This window comes from Balaenoptera acutorostrata, chromosome 6 (genome assembly GCF_949987535.1).
Source record: "Balaenoptera acutorostrata chromosome 6, mBalAcu1.1, whole genome shotgun sequence".
NCBI classification, from domain to species: Eukaryota; Metazoa; Chordata; class Mammalia; order Artiodactyla; family Balaenopteridae; genus Balaenoptera; species Balaenoptera acutorostrata.
In genome coordinates, this window is record NC_080069.1 from 42,825,554 (window position 1) to 42,847,070 (window position 21,517).

General features: G+C 41.1%; 1 protein-coding gene and 1 long non-coding RNA gene across 3 annotated transcripts in view; one reads left to right on the forward strand and one right to left on the reverse strand.

The window, feature by feature from the left end:
* Positions 1-21,517, forward strand: part of RASEF (RAS and EF-hand domain containing) — an 83,597-nt gene that overhangs the window by 12,647 nt on the left and 49,433 nt on the right. For both annotated transcript variants that reach the window (XM_007177005.2, XM_057548410.1), the window contains exons 2-3: positions 15,578-15,724; positions 19,291-19,381. In XM_007177005.2, coding sequence (XP_007177067.2) covers positions 15,578-15,724; positions 19,291-19,381 — 238 coding nt within the window. The remainder of the gene's footprint in view (positions 1-15,577; positions 15,725-19,290; positions 19,382-21,517) is intronic.
* Positions 13,210-21,517, reverse strand: part of LOC130708416 (uncharacterized) — a 78,499-nt gene continuing 70,191 nt past the window's right edge. Inside the window, exon 4 of the long non-coding RNA XR_009008608.1 lies at positions 13,210-13,491. This is a non-coding gene — a long non-coding RNA (uncharacterized LOC130708416). The remainder of the gene's footprint in view (positions 13,492-21,517) is intronic.

The window sequence follows — 21,517 nt, forward strand, 5'->3', positions numbered from 1 at the left end:
TAAAAAAAGTTTTCCAGATACTCTGTTTTTGAGATTCCCTATGTTATGCAAATCGGTTCTGGCGAGATCAGAGAGCATTTTTTATTGCTTCCAGCTTATAAAATATGCACCAGAAATTTTTCAAATATTTATTTGAATCTGGAAAAATCCTTATACATATATTATATTCCCCTTGTACCCCTTCCAAATGCCTAAACACTTCAAAACCACATATCAAATTTCAGGGGTGGTTTAAAGTTATTAACATTTTTCTGTCTGCCAAGAAGAGGCTTACCCTCCCTGTGTTCATGGCTCTGAGATGCCCCCTGGGAGAAGAGGGCTTCTTCACCCTGGTGTCCACCCCTCCATTCTCACCCTACAACCTCACTCATCCTCAGAATATCCATAACTCCACGCTGAGCCCCTCATGGAAGAGACATCTTGGATCTAAGCAGCCTCAGCCATCTGGCAAGTCACGCCGGCACTTTACATTGCTGCACTTTCCCAGGCAATCTAACTGCTTGCTTGCTCACTTCCTTTCTTCCTTTACCTCCTCTCCCTCCCTCCCTCCCTTCTGCAAATGCTGTGGAAAAAGCACTATGCTAAGAAGTCCAAAGGTGAAGGTTTAATGAGAAATTGTACAAAAATCCCTAGAGTAGGAACAGGTTCTTACTTTACTGTCCCCAACTGCTAGTTTTTTGTCCCTGAGTCGGTAGAGCTAACAGGGATGCAAATTAAGAGGCACAGGGAAGCCCAAAATGTTCCACCAGATACAGGTCCTAAAACTCAGCCATAAGGAAGCCGTGAGTTCCATGCTCAGTTTCCCAGGACGGGCATTATTCAGCTCCCAGGAGCTCAGCAGACACTGGTTTTAAATCACGTCTTTTCTCAGGCTCTGCAGCTCAGGGCCTTGGACCAGCAACACTGGCCACACCCGGGAGCTCTTCCAGCAGCGCAGACTGTAGGCCCCACCACAGACCTACTGAAGCATCTGCGTTTTAACAAGATCCCTGGGAGACTCGTGCATGTCTTCAGCTCGGCTGAGGAAATGAGAATTGAGGATGTGGAATGCAGCCACGTTTGGTTGGGAGCTGCTATTCAAAAGGTAGAAAAGCCCCAGAAAGAGAATATGGAACTGAGGTAGAAAAGATAAACATCACGTGCTTCAAATTTTGCCATGGGTTGCCTCTGAAATGAAATCCAAATTGTGAAGTGTTCATGATTGAATTTCCCGTGAAGATAAAAAATATATACTTCCTCGAGTATATTGTGTAATATTTTGTGAATGTGTTCTTCAGAGACAAATACACCTACAGAAGAGTGCAAGGAGCTTGGTGTACAGCCTGCTGACTCTTCACAGATAGGACACTCTCATATTCGGCATCCAGATCTAGAAACAGCATGCACCTAGAAGCCCCGTGCTCCCTTGCAATCACCGTAGCCCCTCCCTGACCCCCAGGCATGATTTCTTGGGTGTTTTTTCCCTTACTACATAGGTTTGGCTTCTTGCACTCACCGTTATGCTTGTGAGCCTGTAGTTGTAGATCTGTCATTTTCTCTACTGTATTCATTGTGTGAAGATATCACAATTTATCCATTTTACCTTTCATGGCCATTTGGGTCATTTCTACTTTGTGGCTATTACACAGTGTGCCACGATGGGCAGTCCATCTTTTGGTAAGCATATGGACTCACACAGTGCCTTGCTTTTAATAACTGTTTTCAAAATAACTTCAGCTTTCCTTGCTAACTCAGGGTCATCATTATGAAGCTGAGTTTCATCCTGGGCTGTGGTGTAGCATATCCCCAGGATTTGTGGGGATGGTAGTTCAGCTTGGCTTTTTGAGTTCCTGTGTGCATTTTCTGTTCTGGCTGTCAGGCTGCCAGGTGACGGTTTACTATTGTCAGTTCTTCCTTCCTTCCTGGGTACCTTCGTTTACTGAAGACGCAGAAAGCAAACTGGTCAGATGTATTAGAACTGTGTTCAGAACCCCTTTGAATGCATTAGTTATTCCTGTGCCAGGGAGGGAGCTCACAGGCTGCTCTTCATTCTCTCCTGACTTTGTCTGCTTTTGTATTCTTCTCAGGGCCAGATGCCTGAGCTTCAAAGGGCTGGAGTGCTGCCGTCATTTTGAAATTAATTTTTTGGGGGGCAGTTTTATTCCTTTTCCATTTTTATTTATATTTTAACTCCTTGCCCCCTTTCGTTCATCTTGAAAGTTCCCCAAGGTAGACACTGTAGTTCTAATTGTCTTTGTAGAAATTATCCCATGCAGAAGAGGTCCAAGAAGGAGGGGATATATGTGTACATATAGCTGATTCACTTCATTGTACAGCAGAAACTAACACAACATTGTAAAGCAATTATACTCCAATAAAAAAAAAAGAAAAGCACAAAACATGGATTTATATTATTATGAATACATGTGAGAAGTACGCACCTAGCCAAGAGTAGGCATGGTGTTATGCTGAGATAAATCCACAGAAGTCTGGCAAGTCTTGCACCTGGGTCTTGGGCCCCAGACCAATAGTTGGTTATTGAAATTATTTTTAATGCTCTTTTCTTTGAGTCTTGGGGAAATGCTACAAAAACTGTACATGGAGGTAAACAGATACTGCTGCTTTGTGAGGGTCTCCTTGTCCACTCAGGCCGATTATTGTAATAACCTATTACAGCTCCTTCTTTAGTACCACTTGTATTTAAAGCAACCATTCAGCTTTTATTTCCATTTTGTTTAGTAGCTTTTAGGCCAACTGTACACTCCAGAAGGGATGTTATCCACACAGGTGAGAGAGGGCAGCTCATACCTCAGGGAAGCAGAACTGGAAACGAGGGCAAAATAAAGGTTTCGGATGAAGAATGTAAACTGAAATCAATGTAAACGCACAGTTGACTGAAATTGCTTTTTCATTATCTGATGAACCAGAGAATTAAGATGATGACCCGAGAGAAGACCGGTTTCTCTTTTCTTGGCTCTCCAGAGGGGCTGAGATCAGATTCCTTCAGGAGATGGTGTTTGCAAATCTGCAGGTTGGCTGCTCTTCCAGTGGACTGTGGCTCTGGGAGCACAGAAGGGGACTAGTTTTCCGGGCAGCTGATCCTGGTATAATGTGGAAAAGTCAGATTTTAATAGCTTTTTTCGGCTACCTTCTTTTTTAAATCACATTCCAGAAAATCACCCTTTGGTTCTTCAGAAAATCACCCTTTGGTTCTTCAGAAAATCAAATGAAAAAGTAATTAAACTTCCCTGCAGGTTGCTAGGGAAGCAATGAAGTGCAAAGTTGATGAGCAGTGGAGTGTTATCTCAGGAAACTTCTGTCTTGTGGAAAATATACCCTAAGCATCGTTGAATGAGACCAAGAACCTCTCAAAGGGTTTTAACTGTTGAAATGTCAAAATTAAAGATGTCAACATTTTATTTTAGAGGGGAAGTGTGTTCAAGAAAATTTGTAAGAAAATCTCTACAACTAATTTTGCTTTATTTTGATATTTTTTCGTCCATCTCTGCATAAACAGAGAGACTGGAAAACCATTATTGGTTTTTGATGGTTAGGTAGCAAGGTAGGTAGGTAAAAGTCAATGATTCTTAAAAGTAGATTAAAATTTTTTCTGTAATATTTTTGTACAGTAACTAAACAAACACTACATGCATACAAATAGTTTTAAGATAGTTCAAAGATGTCATAGAAAAGAAATTCTCATTTAACTACATGATTATCAGGGCTAACTCTTATAACCTTTCAGAAAGATTTTTAAGAAGGCCAGAGCAGGTTGTGTACAATCTCCAACAGATTTCCTTGCCAGTATCATGTATACTCAAGCATAAGGTCGAGATTTAACTGTTGAAGACAATGTGACTGTAGCTTATGCACCTAACAGTTATCCTTTCGTGATATCAATAATAATTTAGAGTTAAATGCCAGTCATTCAATAGTAGCGGTTATTCAATATATATTAAATACGAATTCAAGAAGTAAGTTTACTTTAAAAACTAAAAATAGAACTACCATATGACCCAGCAATCCCACTACTGGGCATATACCCTGAGAAAACCGTAATTCAAAAAGAGTCATGTACCACAATGTTCACTGCAGCACTATATACAATAGCCAGGACACGGAAGCAACCTAAATGTCCATCAACAGATGAATGGATAAAGAAGATGTGGCACATATGTACAATGGAATATTACTCAGCCACAAAAAGAAACGAAATTGAGTTATTTGTAGTGAGGTGGATGGACCTAGAGTCTGTCATACAGAGTGAAGTAAGTCAGAAAGAGAAAAACAAATACCGTATGCTAACACATATATATGGAATCTAAAAAAAAAATGGTTCTGATGAACCTAGGGGCAGGACAGGAATAAAGACGCAGACGTAGAGAATGGACTTCAGGACACGGGGAGGGGGAAGGGTAAGCTGGGATGAAGTGAGAGAGTAGCATGGACATATATACACTACCAAATGTAAAATAGATAGCCAGTAGGAAGCAGCCGCATAGCACAGGGAGATCAGCTCGGTGCTTTGTGACCACCTAGAGGGGTGGGATAGGGAGGGTGGGAGGGAGACACAAAGGGGAGGAGATATGGGGATATATGTATACGTATAGCTGATTCACTTTGTTATACAGCAGAAACTAACACAACATTGTAAAGCAATTATACTCCAATAAAGAAGTTAAATTTAAAAAAAGTTTACTGCTGAGTGAACAGATAGAATGCACTTATATCCCAGAATATGCTAATTTTAGGAGAGAAAATGAGTTCTTTGCTGGTATTCATGTTTCCGTGGTATATAGTAAGAAGTCTTTGGGAGATTTTAGAAAGACAAGCAAATCTTTATCTTCTATAGAAGCTGGTGATGGGTTATCTATGTAATGCAATATTTTAATAAGTCCATGTTGATCTTCATAAAATCATGTGATTTAATTTGTTTTTGGAACTCACATATATAATAATATTTATAAACTTAAACATTATTTTGTTTAAAATGCATCCTAATTTATTATTGAAATATATTTAGGATTCACCATACTGTTTTAGCCATTTAGCTTGGATGGAGTTCTGATTTCAGCATCCTCAACCCACAAACACACAAATCTGAAGTGGAAGAAAATGAAGGGGTCTCTGTGTATCAGAAATATTAGTTAGAAATCCCCACAGGACATTTTCTCCAGTTGACGATTTTTGACTCTCTTCAGCTTTCTTAGTGTATGTTATATAGCAAATATTGGCTGCCTCCCTGTTGGAAACAATGTGAAAGGAGAAAGGGGAAAATTAAATCAAGGCAAAAGGCAGCCAGCAGGTTGAAGAGGAGTGTATGCCCTTGCATGTAGATTTTAGAGCAAATTCTGTGATAAGCTTAGGGCAGATTCTACTAAACAGAGGATATTCTCAATTTTTTTTTTTGGTACTGACATGTATGAATATCGACTTTTGTAAATATTTCAGCCCTTGATTGTCACAAGTTCTGTTTTTGCCTCCCTTCAAGTACTTTCTTTGACAAATACTTTGACAAGTTTCTTAGCTTTTATAAGACAAGACTTGTAAAATAAATTGTCTCCATTTATGACTCTTTTGAATGTTTTCCCATACTTAGATGCTTCAGAATTGTAGGCCTTTTCAACTCCATTTTATTTTGGTACAGAATATAAATTTAAAAGATGTAGATGCTGATGCTTCTTCAGGAGATTTGTATCTTCTGGTTCATGTGGTTAGTGATATCACTCTAATTCACTATAGTGGAGGATAAATGCTGACAAACTTTTTTTTAATAAGCCTATTTTTAAAGAATGTTTTCAGGTTTACAGAAAAATTGTGAAGATAGTACAGAGAGTTCCTATATAACCTGCACCCACTTTCCCTCATTTTTAACATCTTGCGCTGGTGTAGTAATTTGTTAAAATTAATGAAATGATATTGATACATTATTAGTAATTAAATTCCATACTTTATTCAGATTTCCTCAGTTTTTCCCTAATATCCTTTTTTTGGTTCCATCATTCCATCCAGGACACCACATTATACTTAGTTGTCATGTCTCCTGAGACTCCTCTTGGCTGTGACAGTTAAATATTTCAAGCAAGTTACACGGTTATCACCATCGTTCTTGAGGAAAGGAAATTTGGTACTGAACTTTTTATTAAGCATGCATCTTTGTTTGTCTTGCGGGGTCATTGCTGCTAAAAGGATTTACTGCAAAATGTAAAAGCATTACCATCCAGTAAAATAACTGGTTGTACATTTAAACCACACTAAAAATGGTTAAATCACAGGAGCGAAAACATTCTAGTTACTTTCTATTGCTCTGTGGCAGGACTCTCCAACTTGTGTTTTCTGTACCTATCTCCTGTACACTGTGCCTGTAATTTCCTAATTTCCCATTGATGTGGCCAAACGGCTGCCCGGCAGCACTGTGCATCTATCTGCGGGTAGCGGCACAACTGGCTGCTTTTCCAGGTGGCCCGCAGGTCAGACCCCTCCATCTTTCTCCATCACCATCGAGACCCATAGGAGTTATCTGTCTCCAGCTTCTCTTGTTCAAGCTTAATTTGTTTTATCAGTGAGTATTCCTGTTTCCGGCTCCTGAAAGGAAAGTCTTAGTTACATTGTGTCTAGAGAGAGTCAGGAAAGGAGAGATGGGTTTATCACTGATTGTCTTCTGATTTAGCAGCACATTAGTGAGAAGTCTTTTCACTGCACAAATGTCTCACGCTACCAGGTGAACGCTGAAGGTAAAAAGCGCACATCCACTAACTCACCCTGGCTTATTTTAATGCAGCTGTTAATAACTTTAATGCTTAAAAAAACCTTTAAAGTATAGTTAGTACACGGTTTAATAACAGTTACTACCTGTTAATGCAACTTTTTGATTACAGAAAAGGGGAAATTCTGGATAAATGCTAAAGGACAACAGGCTTAAATTGGAATTGTTCCTGGCAAACCTGGGAAGGTGACAGATGTTGTCTGAAGGGAAAATTTAGCATAGAAACTGATATGGCACTCTTTATTTTCTCCCCAACCCCTCTTTCCTGCCAAAATAGAAATTTTCAGTGAAAAATAACTATAATACACATAGTTGCACTAACATTACTAGATTATGCCTACATTTAACTTGACTCAAGGTAAATTGATAAAAGAGAAATATTGAGAGAGTGAATGTGCATTATAAGGTAAGAACTCTGAAATAAAGACACATATTCCCACATATACCTGCCCACTGTCTACATATATAAGCACATTGATAATGTGATGCCCATAAATGAAAATTTGATATGGACCTAGGGACAGGGTGAGAGCAAAGGCCTGTGTTCCTGGGTACAGAAGGGTTAGGTCTGCATTGCCCCATCCCCATTCCTGTGCTCAGGGCCTTATGCTAATGAACTATAACAGGGATCAAAGTAGGGCCCATTTGGCCCTCTGCCTGTTTGTGTAAATAGTTTTATTGGAGCACAACCAAGCTTATTCGTTGATTGTTGTCTATGGCTGCTTTCATGCTACAATGGCAGAGTTAAGTAGTTACAACAGAGGTGGTAAATATTTTATATCTGGTGCTTTAAAGAAAAGGTTTACTGACCCCTGGACTATATAAGCTTTGCACACTGACCTCGAGCGTGACCCAGCTCTCACTTTTCAGTTTCCCCTGCACTGGCCCCATAAGACAACATTTCAGTCCAAGGGGCTTCCACACCACACGGCTTTCTTCCTTTCAGCCCTTTTCCAATACACAACATAGAAGCAGACAGGAGATAACCACCTACTTCTCTTCTCTCCAACTCATTTGGGTAGAGGAGTCAAGAGGAAGCGTGACAATGGCTAATGTTTATCAATTACCTACAGCATGCCTTGCACTGTTGTCTGTGCTCCAGTTGGGTTAATCCTCACGTTTCGTGGTAGGTTCAAGTACTATACCCACTTTATAACTGAGGAAACTGGAGCTCAAGAGGTTAAGTGTTACGCCGTGGGTCACAAGGCCAGGATGTGCTGAGGAAGCATGTGAATTTAGCCAGGCCATTACACTTACCCCGTGCGCTCCTCCTTCCTGACTTCAGGAGCCCTCAGCTGTTTCGAGTGTGCCGTCCTTAAACCTTCAGCACGGTGCCTCTTGCTGGCTCTGTCTTCCTCCCTCCATTGGCAAACTCCCAGTAACTAAATTTCAGTGATTTTAAATAGGAAGCAATTTGCAATTTGAAATGTTTCTAGACTTTGCATAAATCTAGTTAACATGCTCACCTGCCAGGAAGTTTCCATTTTAAAACCTTTTGGGAAATGTTTCCCAAATAAGTACTTAGGCAAGTAAAATATTTTTTCAGGGTGACGTGAATCCAGGAGGAATTTTACCCACAGGAGATGTATTCGGGCTGGGGGTCCTGGAGTAGGCAACAGTGGTTGAATACCTGAACCAGATCATCCTCTGACTCAGCAGCAGCAAAACAGCTGAGAAAAGCCCAGGCCACTGGACTGGTTGTGTTTCCCAGTCTGTGGGGTAGTGGGACCAGGTTGAGTAAACCATCGTTTGTTTTCTCTAGAAGGGAGAGCCAGATCACCATTCTGTGACTGAGTTAATGAAGAGCAAAACCTGTTGTGAGAAAACAGACTGGAATCACTTCCAGTTACAGGCGGCCAGTGTGAGGCTGTTAGTGGGCAGAGGTACATCCTGTCTGGAAAGCAAGACTTGAATCTCCGAAAGAGAACTGATGCTGCCCTGTTCTAGCAGCACAGCTGGATTCTGGCTGTTAGAATTTATTTTCCAGTCAGTTGGGGTTTATTCTGAAAGTATGTGTACTATGGAATAAGAGCACATTTTGAAATCATTCATTTTCACTTAACTTGTAAGGGAGAAAGAGGCTAAGCCTTTCCCCTTCAACTGACTAAATGACAGTATGGTTTGTTCAGGGCAGCCAAAAAGATCAGTTGGTGTCACCTGAATAGGAATATACTCATTATCCTTATTCCCAAAGAGAAATGAACTATCAGATTTTAAAAAGACTTTATTATTTTTGGAGCAGTTTTAAGTTCACAGCAAAATTAAGAGGAAGGTACAGAGATTTCCCATACACCCCTGCTCCCACACATGCACAGCCTCCCCATTATCAACAGCTCCCACCAGAGTGGTACATTTGTTGCAATTGATGGACCTACATTTTCACATCATCACCCCAATTCCTTACTTTACGTTAGAGTTCACTCTTGCTGTTGTACATTCTGTGGATTTGGAGAAACGTACAGTGATATGTAGCCATCATTATAGTATCATACGAAGTATTTCACTGCCTTAAAAATCCTCTGTGCTCCGCCTCTTCATCCCTCCCCTCCAACCACCGGCAACCAATGATATTTTTACTGTCTCCAAGTGTTTCCTTTTCCAGAATGTCATGTAGTTGGAATCATAAAGTATGTAGTCTTTTCAGATTGGCTTCTTTTTCTTAGTAATATGCATTTAAAGTTCCTCCATGCCTTTTCATGGCTTGATAGCGTATTTCTTTCTAGTGCTGAAAAATACTCCATTGTCTGGATGCTGAATAATATTCCATTGTCTGGATGTACCACAGTTTATTAAAATCCATTCACCTACTAAGGGACATCTTGGTCACTTCCAAGTTTTGGTAATTATGAATAAATCTGTTATAAACATCTGTGTGGACGTAAGTTTTCATCTCCTTTGGGCAAATACCAAGGAACACAATTGCTGGATCATATGGTAAAAGAATGCTTAGTTTTATTAAAATTTGCCAAACTGTCTTCAAAGTGGCTTTACTATTTTGCATGCCCAGTAGCAATGAATGAGAGTTCCTGTCACTCCACATCCTCAGTAGCATTTAGTGTTGTCAGTGATCTGGATTTTCGCCATTGTAATAGGTGTGTAGTGATAGTTTGTTGTTGTTTTAATTTGTATTTCCCTGATGACATATGATGTAGAGTATCTTTTTTCATTAATTTTTACTGGAGTATAGTTGCTTTTTTAAATTAATTTTTATAGAGTATCTTTTTTTATGCTTACTTGCCATCTATATATCTTCTTTGGTGAGGTGTCAGTTAAGGTCTTCGACCAATTTTGTAATCAGGTTGTTTTTCTTATTGTTAAGTTTTAAGAGTTCTTTTTATATTTTGGATAACAGTCCTTTATCAGATGTGTCTTTTGCAAATATTTTCTCCCGGTCTATGGCTTATCCTCTCATTCTCTTGACATTGTCTTTTGCAGAGCAGTTTTTAATTTTAATGAAGACTAGGTTATCGATTATGTCTTTCATGGATCACGCCTTTGGTGTTGTATCTAATATGGCATCGCCCTATCTGAGGCCATCTAGGTTTTCTCCTAGGCTTATCTTCTAGGAGTATGATAACTTTGCATTTTACATTCAGATCTGTGATCCACTTTGAGTTAGTTTTTATGAAGGGTGTAAGATCTGTGTCTAGGTTCATTATTTTGCATGTGGATGTCCAGTTGTACCAGCACCATTTGTTGAAAGACTGTCTTTGCTTCATTGTGTTGTCCTTGCTCCTTTGTCAAAGTTCAGCTTACCATATTTATGTAGGTCTATTTCTGGGCTCTCTATTCTGTTTCATTGATCTGTCTGTATGATAAGATTTTAGTTGTCTATAATTTTATACATTCTATACTAAAGGAAAGTAGAACCTAGTGAAAACTCCTGAAGTCCCATATTTCTGGATTAAATTACAGTAGACTTAGATTTACCTTCCTATCTGCAAACCTGTTTCAAAATCCTTCGCTTAATTCTCTGCTTCAGCCAAAACTTTGAGAAGTTGAGAATGGTTAAGATGTACACTTGATCATGTTGTCTCTTCCTTTAAACCTTCCAGCGCCTTACCACCCTCTCAGAATAACTGCCCCTCTCCCATGTCTCTACCGTGCTTTCAGGCTCTGTGCAGTCACCTGGCTCTTGCTAACTTCTCCCCCAATCTGATGCTGCTGGTCCCTCCCCCACTCTAAGCTCTTCAGCCTCACCAGCTTCTTCCATTTGCAGGAACTGCTGCCGGCCCCTCCCCTGCCCCCAAACCCCTCAACCTATGGTTATTGGTTCCTGGAACAGGCCACCCCCACCCCACTTCTGCCTAGTTGGCATCTACTCATCTTTCAGGTCATCATACCGCAAGGCTTGGTCATGTTCACCTGCTCTATGCTATCAGAGCATCTTGTACTTAATCTTCATGGTGAGCCTAATGAGGGAAGGTACTCAGTATGTTTCTTAGCATTTTATTTCCAGGATCTAACATAGTGCCCTTTGGATTGCCTGGATATTTAATTTCCCGTGCTCAGATGTTAGGGTCATAGCGTCAGTTTTCTTCCAGCCATCCCTAGTGTAGGATGACGGTAGACATTGGCATTGAATACTGTTTGTTTTTGTCCACAGAGAACCATTTAGGGTTTTAGATCTATGTAACTTACAGTTTGAATAAATTGGTTAGCTCTCTATTTCAGTGCTTAAAGCAGCAAGCCTTTGAATCTAAGGGCCAATTTTCCTACCAACCTTACTGGGTCACTGTGTTCTTTAGCCTGGAATGATGTTGTCTGCACTTGACTATTTCCCAGGGGTGTCCTGAGACCAGAGGTGTCCAGGCATTCTAAATACTGGCCTTACTACATTACAAATGCATAAACATAGATAAATATGTGCTCTTCTAAGTAAAATGTAAATCCTTTGGAAGTGTGTGACATTTAAAATTTTTACCAATCTTAATTATACCTATTTTTTTCCTCCTAAATTCAGACAATTTATCTCTCAGCTTCAGTGGGAATATTTGCAATTTACAATGCTTATTTCCCAGGGATCATTTTAAAATTTTAAGTTGTGAATTTTTCATCAGCAGTTTGCCATTATCACTGTCTTTCATACAAACCGTCTTGTAATTTATTGAACAAAAAGATGAAAAGGCTCAGATCTTAAACATCTAAAACCAGTTGGTAATCCAGGCTGTGTCTTTCTCATTTCATTTGATCTCTTTCCTTAAGATATAAATTAGATTATTCTTAGCGTGAGTGGCTCTCTCCGAACAGAAGCAGAGACTGTTTTTCATCTTGGCTGACTAACGTGCATGACCTGACCCTTAATCTTTACCCAGTATTTGTCTAGTACACCTGTAAACAGGTTTGCATGGTATTTGTGAATCCAAGCATAGTTGTCTTATATGAGGCCGTGGACTTAATTAAGTCTTGTCACTACCGGGCACCCTTTTCAGCACCCAGAGGCACCACCCTGGGTGAGGGTCAGGAGAAAACAGAGCTGTGTATGCAGCATTGTGTGGTTTGCTTGTTTAACCTTTGACGTCAGGAGCAAGGACACTGGGAGAGACCGGTGACTCCTGTAGTCTCGGGAGCAGAACAAAAAGACTGTCTTGGTACCAAGTAATGGTACCCAGTCTGTTGAGCTGAAGAATCCATAGGTGTTTAGCTGCCTGTACAGGGCACAGCATTTAAATCTTACATAGAGGGACCACGTATTATCTTGTTAAGATAAAGTATTTTTTGTTTTTGTTTTGTTTTTTGCATCAGGTGTGAAAATCACCAAGTGCACTGCATTGCAGTCTCTAGGCATAATCCAGATGGTTCTCTAGTTTCACAGAATGAACCAAGCAGACAAAAGGAGGGGGAGAAGGGAGTGTGCCTCACTGTGTATGGTAGTGCTTTCCCCAAATAGCTTTAGGTAAATAAGAATTGATCAGATTATCTCATCTTAATCTTAGTTGTGCCTTCATTCGTTAAAGGAGTCCCTTTGTAACGTAGATGGTGCTTTAGCAATAATACCTATCCTCTAAAATAATTTTCAAAAAATCTTGGTACATCAAAGTTTTTTAAATGGAGACATGCACTTGGGACCCCTGAAAAGCAGATTAGCACTTACTTTTGGTATGAAGAGCTAGTTCCTCTGGAGCTAGATGGGCTGAATTGGAATCCTAGCTCCGATACCAGAATGATACTTACCTCTCTTGACCTCAGTTTCCTCTGTGGTAAAGAGGATACTAGTGATAACTTCTTCATAAGGCTGTTGTCAGGATTAAGTGAATAGTACATTTAAAAGCTGAGATCACTGCTGGGACTGCATATGTAAGGTGCTTAATAAATGTCTGCTTCACTATATGAATGCTTCAGAATAGTCTTTTATTCCCTTGAAAGAGAATGGATGGTGGCAGTAAAGACTCACCCTGGTCATAGAAGTTTTATTATTTATTTAATATGAAGCTATCAAGGAAGGAGGTAAGAAAGTAATTTAATCTGGAAGGTGATGATTTAAAAAAACAAATTAGGAAAGTATGACGCCAGCTTTCTAAGTTCAAGTTGACTTTTACAAAGAACTTCCAAGCCTTAGGCTCTACAAAATACAAACATTTCTTTCTCTCATATTGGGAAGATTGACGCGGTCAGGCATCCTTCCCGAGCAGTTTCCCTCCGTGTGGTGATCCAAACATATTTCATCACATGGTTTCGCCATATTGGAGTTTTTCACTTCAGCCATGAGGATGAGGAAATGAGGAGGGAGGCAGAGAAGGAGAGGGCTGGGGGGAGAGGGGAGAAAGAGAGAGAGGAAATAGATATGAGAGAGGGATAATGAGAATGCATAAGAGCTGAGGATCTTACAAAGGATTTTAGGGGCCAAACATGGAAGTGACAAACACATCATTTCTGCTCCCATTCCATTGGTCACACTAGTCACATGGCTCCAGCCTACCTGCCCAGGGTTCTGAGGAGTCATTTCTCCCCTGTGTGCCCTATAAAAAGAAGCAGCGTAGATGAGTATCCAGCTAGTCTCTGACACAACAGTTAACCATGTAACTTATTTCCTGCCAGTGGCAGACATTTTCTATAATTAATCCATTTGTACACTTCACTGTAAACTATTCCTGAAATTCTGTGTAATACCAGGACCAGCAAAGGACTCAAGAGAATTTGCAATCATTGTGTTCCTTTCTTATTTTAGAAATTTTCAGAAATTCAGGGAATTTTCGGAGACATCTACTTCTGAACATTTTATTGCTGTGCAGGTAGCCAAGAAACAAGGACTCTTGGTGACAGTATCTTAATGGCCATCCTTGACAGGCAGGTCCCTATTAACGAGAAAGTTTTTATGCTTCGTATACCGCTGATGGTCAGTAAATGACAAAAGGCAAGGAAGTTAATGATCCTGTTGTACGTTGAAATTACGTGGGACAATGTAAGAGTAGAGTTTTTTGTTTTGTTTTTTTTTGCTCCTCTTTAATAAATATGGCTCACTACCGTAGCCAATATTTGTACTCAGCTCTGACAGGAAGGATGATGGCAACTTTCTGTGTCTTATATCACCAAATAAAGTGACTTATTCCTGCAGGTTTATTAATAATATTTCAGTTGAGCAGTTCTTTTCAATCATAATTGGCCTCTGCACACATCGAGCAGTTTATTTTTAAGAGAAAAGCTGGGAGAGTTTATAGCTACGTGGACACACCTCAGGGCCATGCCTAAATAAGCTTTGGGTTAATATATACCTTACATTTTGAAGTGTTTCATAGTTCTGTGTAATGATTTTGAATCCCATTTCTTCTGCCAAGGTTCAGATATTTAACACCCCTGGGAAGCAATATAATGTAATGGTTGACCGTGTGATCTGCAGTATCAGACTGAGTTTGAATCCCAATTCTGCCACTCAGTCACTCTGTGACCTTGGAAATTTTCACTGTTTGCTATGGTTGCCTAGGTATTTCTGATAACAAATATCAGACTGGGTGGCTTAAACAACAGAGATTTATTTTCTCACAATTCTGGAGGCTGGAAGTTTGAGATCAAGGTATTGGCAGGGTTGGAGGTGAGAGCCTCTCTTCCTGGCTTGTCAACGGCGGTCTGACTGTGTCTTCACATGGCCTTGTCTCTGTATCACTCAGAACATCAGCTCCCAAACTTGAGTCAAGGACACCACCAGCCTCACTGACTTACTCCTTTATCCCCTAGCAGAACAGCTGCCCAGTCTTACCAGGTTTTCTTTTGAAATGACTCTGAAATATTTGTCTTTTATAAATGTTAATAATAACAAGTATGAGGATTCTCACATATAAATATAATATATATGAAATAATTTTTAACTGACTATAAAACAGTAGGTATATGTACTTTTATGATCATAAAGCCTGAAGTATGTCTTATAGGGATTGGTGGAACATATTATAAGTAATTAGTTTGCTACCTAACTTTTTTTCTGTAAATCTATTTAACTTTCTATGAAAGAAAAAAACCCAGCAGTGACAAAAAAATCCTTCCCTGTGCATGTCCACTGCCCTCACTGGCCTCCATCTTCTAATATTAAGTCATCACATTGTACACCTTAAAAAATCACGCTGTACAACCTAAATATGCACAATTTTTATTTGTCAGTCATATCTCAATAAAGCTGGGGGAAAAAATGAAGTTGCTGTTCCACTGTTAAAAATATAATAATAATATGAAGAATATAGTGCGATAGCATCTCTGACTGCTATCTTCCCTCCATTCTCGTCATTCTACTGTTACATTTTTCTTCCTTGGTTCTTATGTGTCTCTTTCCTAAAAAATATTCTGAAATTTTGACTTTTTTTACTCGGTTTTATTTAATTTTTAATCTAATTTTTTTGGCAGAAAAGAGCAAGTTAGTACCTTGTATCAAAACATCAACCTCGTGGAGCCAAGACTAATTCAGCCATATGAACATGTTATAAAGAACTTTATCCGTGAGATCAAACTTCAAAGCACAGAAATGGAAAACCTGGCCATTGCAGTGAAGAGGTATTGTAGTCTTTCCTGTCTAAGTGGCAGAAGGGGTCCTTTAACTGGCTCTCTGACCAAGTGGCACAAAGACGGAACTGCATTATCATATGGTATGGGGGGACGACCCGAACCTGAGGAATCTGGAGCTTTCTAAACTAAGCCAGCATGAGGGAAGCTGAGTCAGACAGTACTTTGTAGGGTCAGCCAGCAATCCATCAGCAGGTCCCCATGATCCTACCATATAAACCCTTCAAGCCCTGGGATTCCATATAGAACAGTTAGTTCAAAGAGATTCGTTATCTTATATCCAGCCACTTGAAACATACAGGATACTTTTCATCCAGAGAGGCAGGCAGACTCCATTTGAAGCCTGGCCTTGTCACTGACAAAAGAGTGACTTTGGGCAGGTTACTTAATCTCCCTGAGTCTCAGCTTCTGCATCTGCAAAATGAGGCTGTAAATATTCACATCCTCGGGGTGTGGAGACCTCATGGTGAGGCTTGGGTGAAGCCCTTAGCACTGGGCCTACCACATGGTGGGTGCTCAGCAGTGTTTCTTTCCCTCTCTCTAACCCTCCTCACCAGCTTGACCTGAAAGCCTAAAAACCGTTGAACCCTTACTCTCGTACAGTTTATATAAGCCACAGCTGACTTACATAGGATATCTTATTGGTTTTAACAGCAACCCAGTGCCAAAAAAGAATTTATATGTGTTGCAATCCAAACATCAGCCTCTTTGTTCCCTGGAAGACCACACTCCTTTGGCATATATTGGGAGAGAGGGCATTTTGTTTGTCACAATTCCTGGGCGTTCTGCCCCACAGATGCTCCTCACCTCCATGTGCTCTGCCACCAGCAGCTCCCAGTGTGCTGCACACCACACTGGTCTCTGCCCAGAACTTGTAAATGGCCCCTTTCATAGGATGCCCCCCATTTGCATGGGGGCAGGTGAAGGCTGTTCCTCTCTCTTTATTCTTTCCCTCCACATGATGATAAAACTATCTAGCTGACCCTGTGAAGTAATTAAAATATAGAAGAGAAAATGTTTTAAAACACTGATGCTAAATAGGACTGTTTTTATAGTCCTAGAATCATACAAGAGTTGAACTATTTACAGGGGGTTTTTAAGTGAACATTTTCAGTTCCTGACTCCGATGTTTTCCCTCAAGTTTGCCTGCTAGAGGCTTTCAGTGGGATCACAGGGCGGTCCTCAGATCATCAATTTCTGTAGAGCATTCTGGGGTGTGGATCAGAGCCCCAGATTTGGCCTCCTTTGAGGGGTGACCAGCAGACACACATACTGAGTTTGTAAAGAGTCCAGTGAATATCTGTGAAAACACACTAACTCCCCTGTACACACACAGGTGCGTATACACAGACCCACACACAGATACATGGGACACACACACACACACACATTCACACATAACCTCTAAGTATAGTCCTGTGTAAGCCCATGAGGGAAAAAAGAATGGCATTCTCTTCCCTCTGCTCTCATTCCCAGCGGGGCTGCTCTCTGCTGTGGACGGAGTGCGTCACGTGATGTGGAGCTGGTGGTGCTTCTCTCCTCCCAGCTTCTGTGCTCTGTGGGTGACAGCCAAAGTTGGGCTCCATCCTAAGCCCAAGGCCTCCTAAAGGCCGCTCTCTGAGCTGGCAGAGACTTTGCCGAGGTGTTTAAGTGACTACTGTAAATATTCCCTTACATCCTTAACTAAGGACCATGCGTCCCCACCTCTGTTTTTGGTTAGGGGAGGGCCTCAGTCTTTTTGCTCAGCACTTGCACCTGAAGAAGGGGTTCCCAGTGTCCTGGTAGGAGCCCTGGACTAAGGTTAAAGTGGACATTCCCAACATGGTAGACGCTTTACTGGGAATTGGGAATTGGCTGGGGCAAACAGTGTGTCATCATAGACTACCCTGATTTACCCCCCCAAAAAATAAAAAAGAAAGAAAAAAGAGTTGTTCAGAAGTGAAAAAGGCAGAAGGAACACATTCGGGAGAAGTCCCAGATGCCCAGATGTTTGGGACTGGATGTCTAGAAGGAATGGCTGGAAAAAAATGGTCATAACAAAAGGAGAAATGGATGTGTGGCTTAGCTATTCCCAGCCCCAGAGTTGACCACAAAACCCCAAAAGTTGCTGTGGAGATATATAATGCCTAGATTTCAAACATCAAGTGTTTGTAAACAAACTAGAACTAGCTGACTGTCCAAACTTGGTTAACATAACCTCGGGCAGGCTGTAAGGTGAAGAGGAAGTACACAGGAGCAGAAAATAGTGATAAATCACTCAGAATTTTACTGCCACGTCTTCCCTCCACCCATCAATGCTTGTTTGGAAGCTCATGTAGAAATTAAATTAATGCATGAACAAATTGTGTTGGGAGGGAGTAAATAAGTTGAAAACAGGTAGGATGGTATAGCAGAAGCTATCAGACTGGGAGACAGAGGCTTTCTACTGAGGTCCTGTTTCTGCTTTTATTAACACCATGTCATTGGGCCAAGTAAACTGACTCTAAATCTCACGGTGGCTGCTTTCAAGTCACTTACAATCTAGCTGAGTAGGCAAGACATATGCATGTGAAAACTTAGATAATTGGACACAGAGCTGAGAGAGAACAAAAAATAAATTTTTTAGGGCTTAATCTGAAGCTTCAGTCATTGTAAAGTGACAGTTGTCTCTATACTAGACAACTGCTAAATAAAACTATCTGGGTATCTTCTCAACGAAATTTTCTCATTTCTAACTTTTTGGCAGATCAGTATTCTCTGCCTCCACAGAAGTATGATTTATTGATTGTATTAATAAAAGAAACAGGAATTTTCTAAAGGGCAACTATATCTACATTCTAGAACTTTAGGGAACCAATCAGAAATAATTTTTGTGGGACTTCCCTGGTGGTCCAGTGGTTGAGAATCCGCCTTGCAATGCAGGGGATGAGGGTTCGATCCCTGGTCAGGGAACTAAGATCCCACATGCCGTGGGGCAACTAAGCCCACGTGCCACAACGAAAGATCCCGCGTGCCGCAATGAAGATCCCGCATACCTCAACTAAGACCCGATGCAGCCAAATAAATAAATAGATAAGACTTTACTTTAAATAAATAAATAAAGCTTAGAAATAATTTTTGAGAGCTCTTCTTTTTTTCCTTTCTAACTATGGCATTTAGCATTGTGTGTTTCATATGATAAAATTTCAGAATTGTATCTAACCATCTCTTTGCCATGGAGTTCTTTTCTTGTCTGGGATTGTAGCTCAGTCATCGCAGCAAAAAAGGTTTTCAGAAATTATTGAGAGCCTCCCAGCAATATGGTATCTTTCTCTGTTCTTTGCTACAATCTAGTTTAAGACCATTTAATCTACTCTATTCCACTTATTTAATATCTAGTTTTAATGTCCCTTTACACCCAACTGATCGAATTGCCAACATCATTTTATTATGTGGAAGGAACAGGGAATATTATTTTAAATGGTATGTTTCTCCTCATCTGTAAAATAGAGAGCTTGAAATAGATGAGGTCAGAGTTTTCTCTTCATGTTACAAGGCCAAGGGTATAACGAAAAGGTGTGCATCCTCTTAAATTTCAGAGCCCAGGACAAGGCAGCCATGCAGCTGAGTGAATTGGAAGAGGAAATGGATCAGAGGATTCAGGCTGCAGAACACAAGACGCGGAAAGACGTGAGTCTGTGGGATGGCCCCTTCATGCGACGAATCCTCAGAGCACCTTTTATGGACAGGGCACCGGGCATCCTCTGGGTGCAGCAAGTCCAGACTGCCACAGGCGCTCTCAACAAGGGCATTGTTAGTGCTGGTGGTTTTGTGGGGGGGTTGGGGGGGTAGAGTAAGGAGAGAGGGAGAGAGAGAGAGAGAGAGAGACAGTAAGTAAGTAATCAAATAAAGTGGCCAATTTCAGATGGCAGCGAGCACAGTAAAGAAACGGCATGTGTGATAGACAGGCTGCTTCGGGTTGGGAGGTCAGAGGCCTCTTTGAAGAGGGGACAGGAGAGCTGAGGCCTGAAGGAGAAGGCAGAGCCCGCCTTCGTAAAGGATGGTGGCTTCACCCTTAATACCACTGTCTTGCTGCCCACGTCCACCGTTACTTTAAATCTAGATTACAATGAAGTTAAAATGCTCTCTGCAAATTTTGGTGTTGTTTTACAATGGGACATACTTTTACTCATCAATATAGGAACTCTCATAGTTGAAAGTTGGGTGCTACCTTCAGTGATTTCCATAGGAGAAATAATTATCTTTTTCCCTTATGAAATATATTTGGGTGATTGATGTTTACTGAAAACAGAAAATAGACATATTTCTTTGAGTAGCTAACATCAGGTTGAACATTCCCTTTTTTTCTATTCATTTTCCCCATTAACTCTGAGAGGCAGAAAATTGAGTGAGAAGGGCCTGGGTGTTGGCATCCAATAGACCTTAGTTTGCCTCCTGGCTCTGCCCCATCTCAGTTAAGTGGCACTGGAAAAATAACATAACCTCTGAGCCTTTGTTGTTCCAACTTTAGATGGGATAATGCCACCTACCTGCTTTAAGGAGGGTCGAGCCTGGTGATCTGTATGCGTGCCTAGCGCAGTGCCTGAGGTATGGTAGGGGCACCGTGGCCATTGCTGTTCTGCTCTTTTCCGGTGCTCTGCGTACCTTGAGTCCTTTCAGATTCTTCACCTTCAATTGCTTTGCCACATGTGTGCCTTCAGGTCTCTTGGTTGTCTTATCTCTTAATAACACACTTAATAACTGTTTGGAAGTCATGTTCACAGAGTGAATGGCTCCAAGTCCATGGTCCAGCTTTATTGCAATGATTATCCCATTCTTTTTTTTTAATTATTATTAATGATACTCCATTTTTTTTTAATATTAATTAATTAATTTATTTAGGCTGTGTTGGGTCTTCGTTTCTGTGCGAGGGCCTTCTCCAGTTGCGGCAAGTGGGGGCCACTCTTCATCACGGTGCACGGGCCTCCCACCATCGCGGCCTCTCCTGTTGCGGAGCACAGGCTCCAGACGCGCAGGCTCAGTAATTGTGGCTCACGGGCCCAGCCACTCGGCGGCATGTGGGATCTTCCCAGACCAGGGCCCGAACCGGTGTCCCCCGCATCGGCAGGCAGATTCCCAACCACTGCGCCACTAGGGAAGCCCGATTATCCCATTCTTTTGTTAGCGCTTTATTTCTTCTAGTCTAGAAACAGTAACATCCTATTTTTTTCTGCCTTTTTCCCTCTCCATCCATTTAATCTGTGCATTCATTCATTCATCACACACTTATCAAGCATATGTGTTATTCTGTCATCAAATCTCTGCCTCTTCCAGCTAAGCACTTCCCAAACTGGTTGTTGGTGATGGACACCTGATGATGGCCCTACCCCTTATCACTTCATGTTTTGTTAATTATACCATCTTCCTCAGTTTCCTTGGCTCTGGTACAGGGGTGGTGAACACATGGCATCTTTCTCTGTTCCACAGCGATGGCATAAGTGGCTGGTGAGTCACTGCACAGATGTGGTCTCTGAAACCTCAGCACACTGCTGCCAATGGAGCAGCTTTGGCCCTGGGATGACACCTATGTGCCAGTCTGCCCCAGTCTCCTGGTCTCTCTGGAATAACACATCCACGCTGACTGAAGATTTTCCCTAACCCACCTCCACTAAGCGTGGCTCACCTTGGCTCCCCACACACAGTTCTTCACCCCGCAGCTCTGGCCTGGCTCATTGCTCTGCTCTCACTCCAGCTGTTTTTTTTTGCCTTGATAACTCCTCTCCACTTTCCTAAATTTTGCAAAGATCAGAGAAAGTCTCCCCTTCT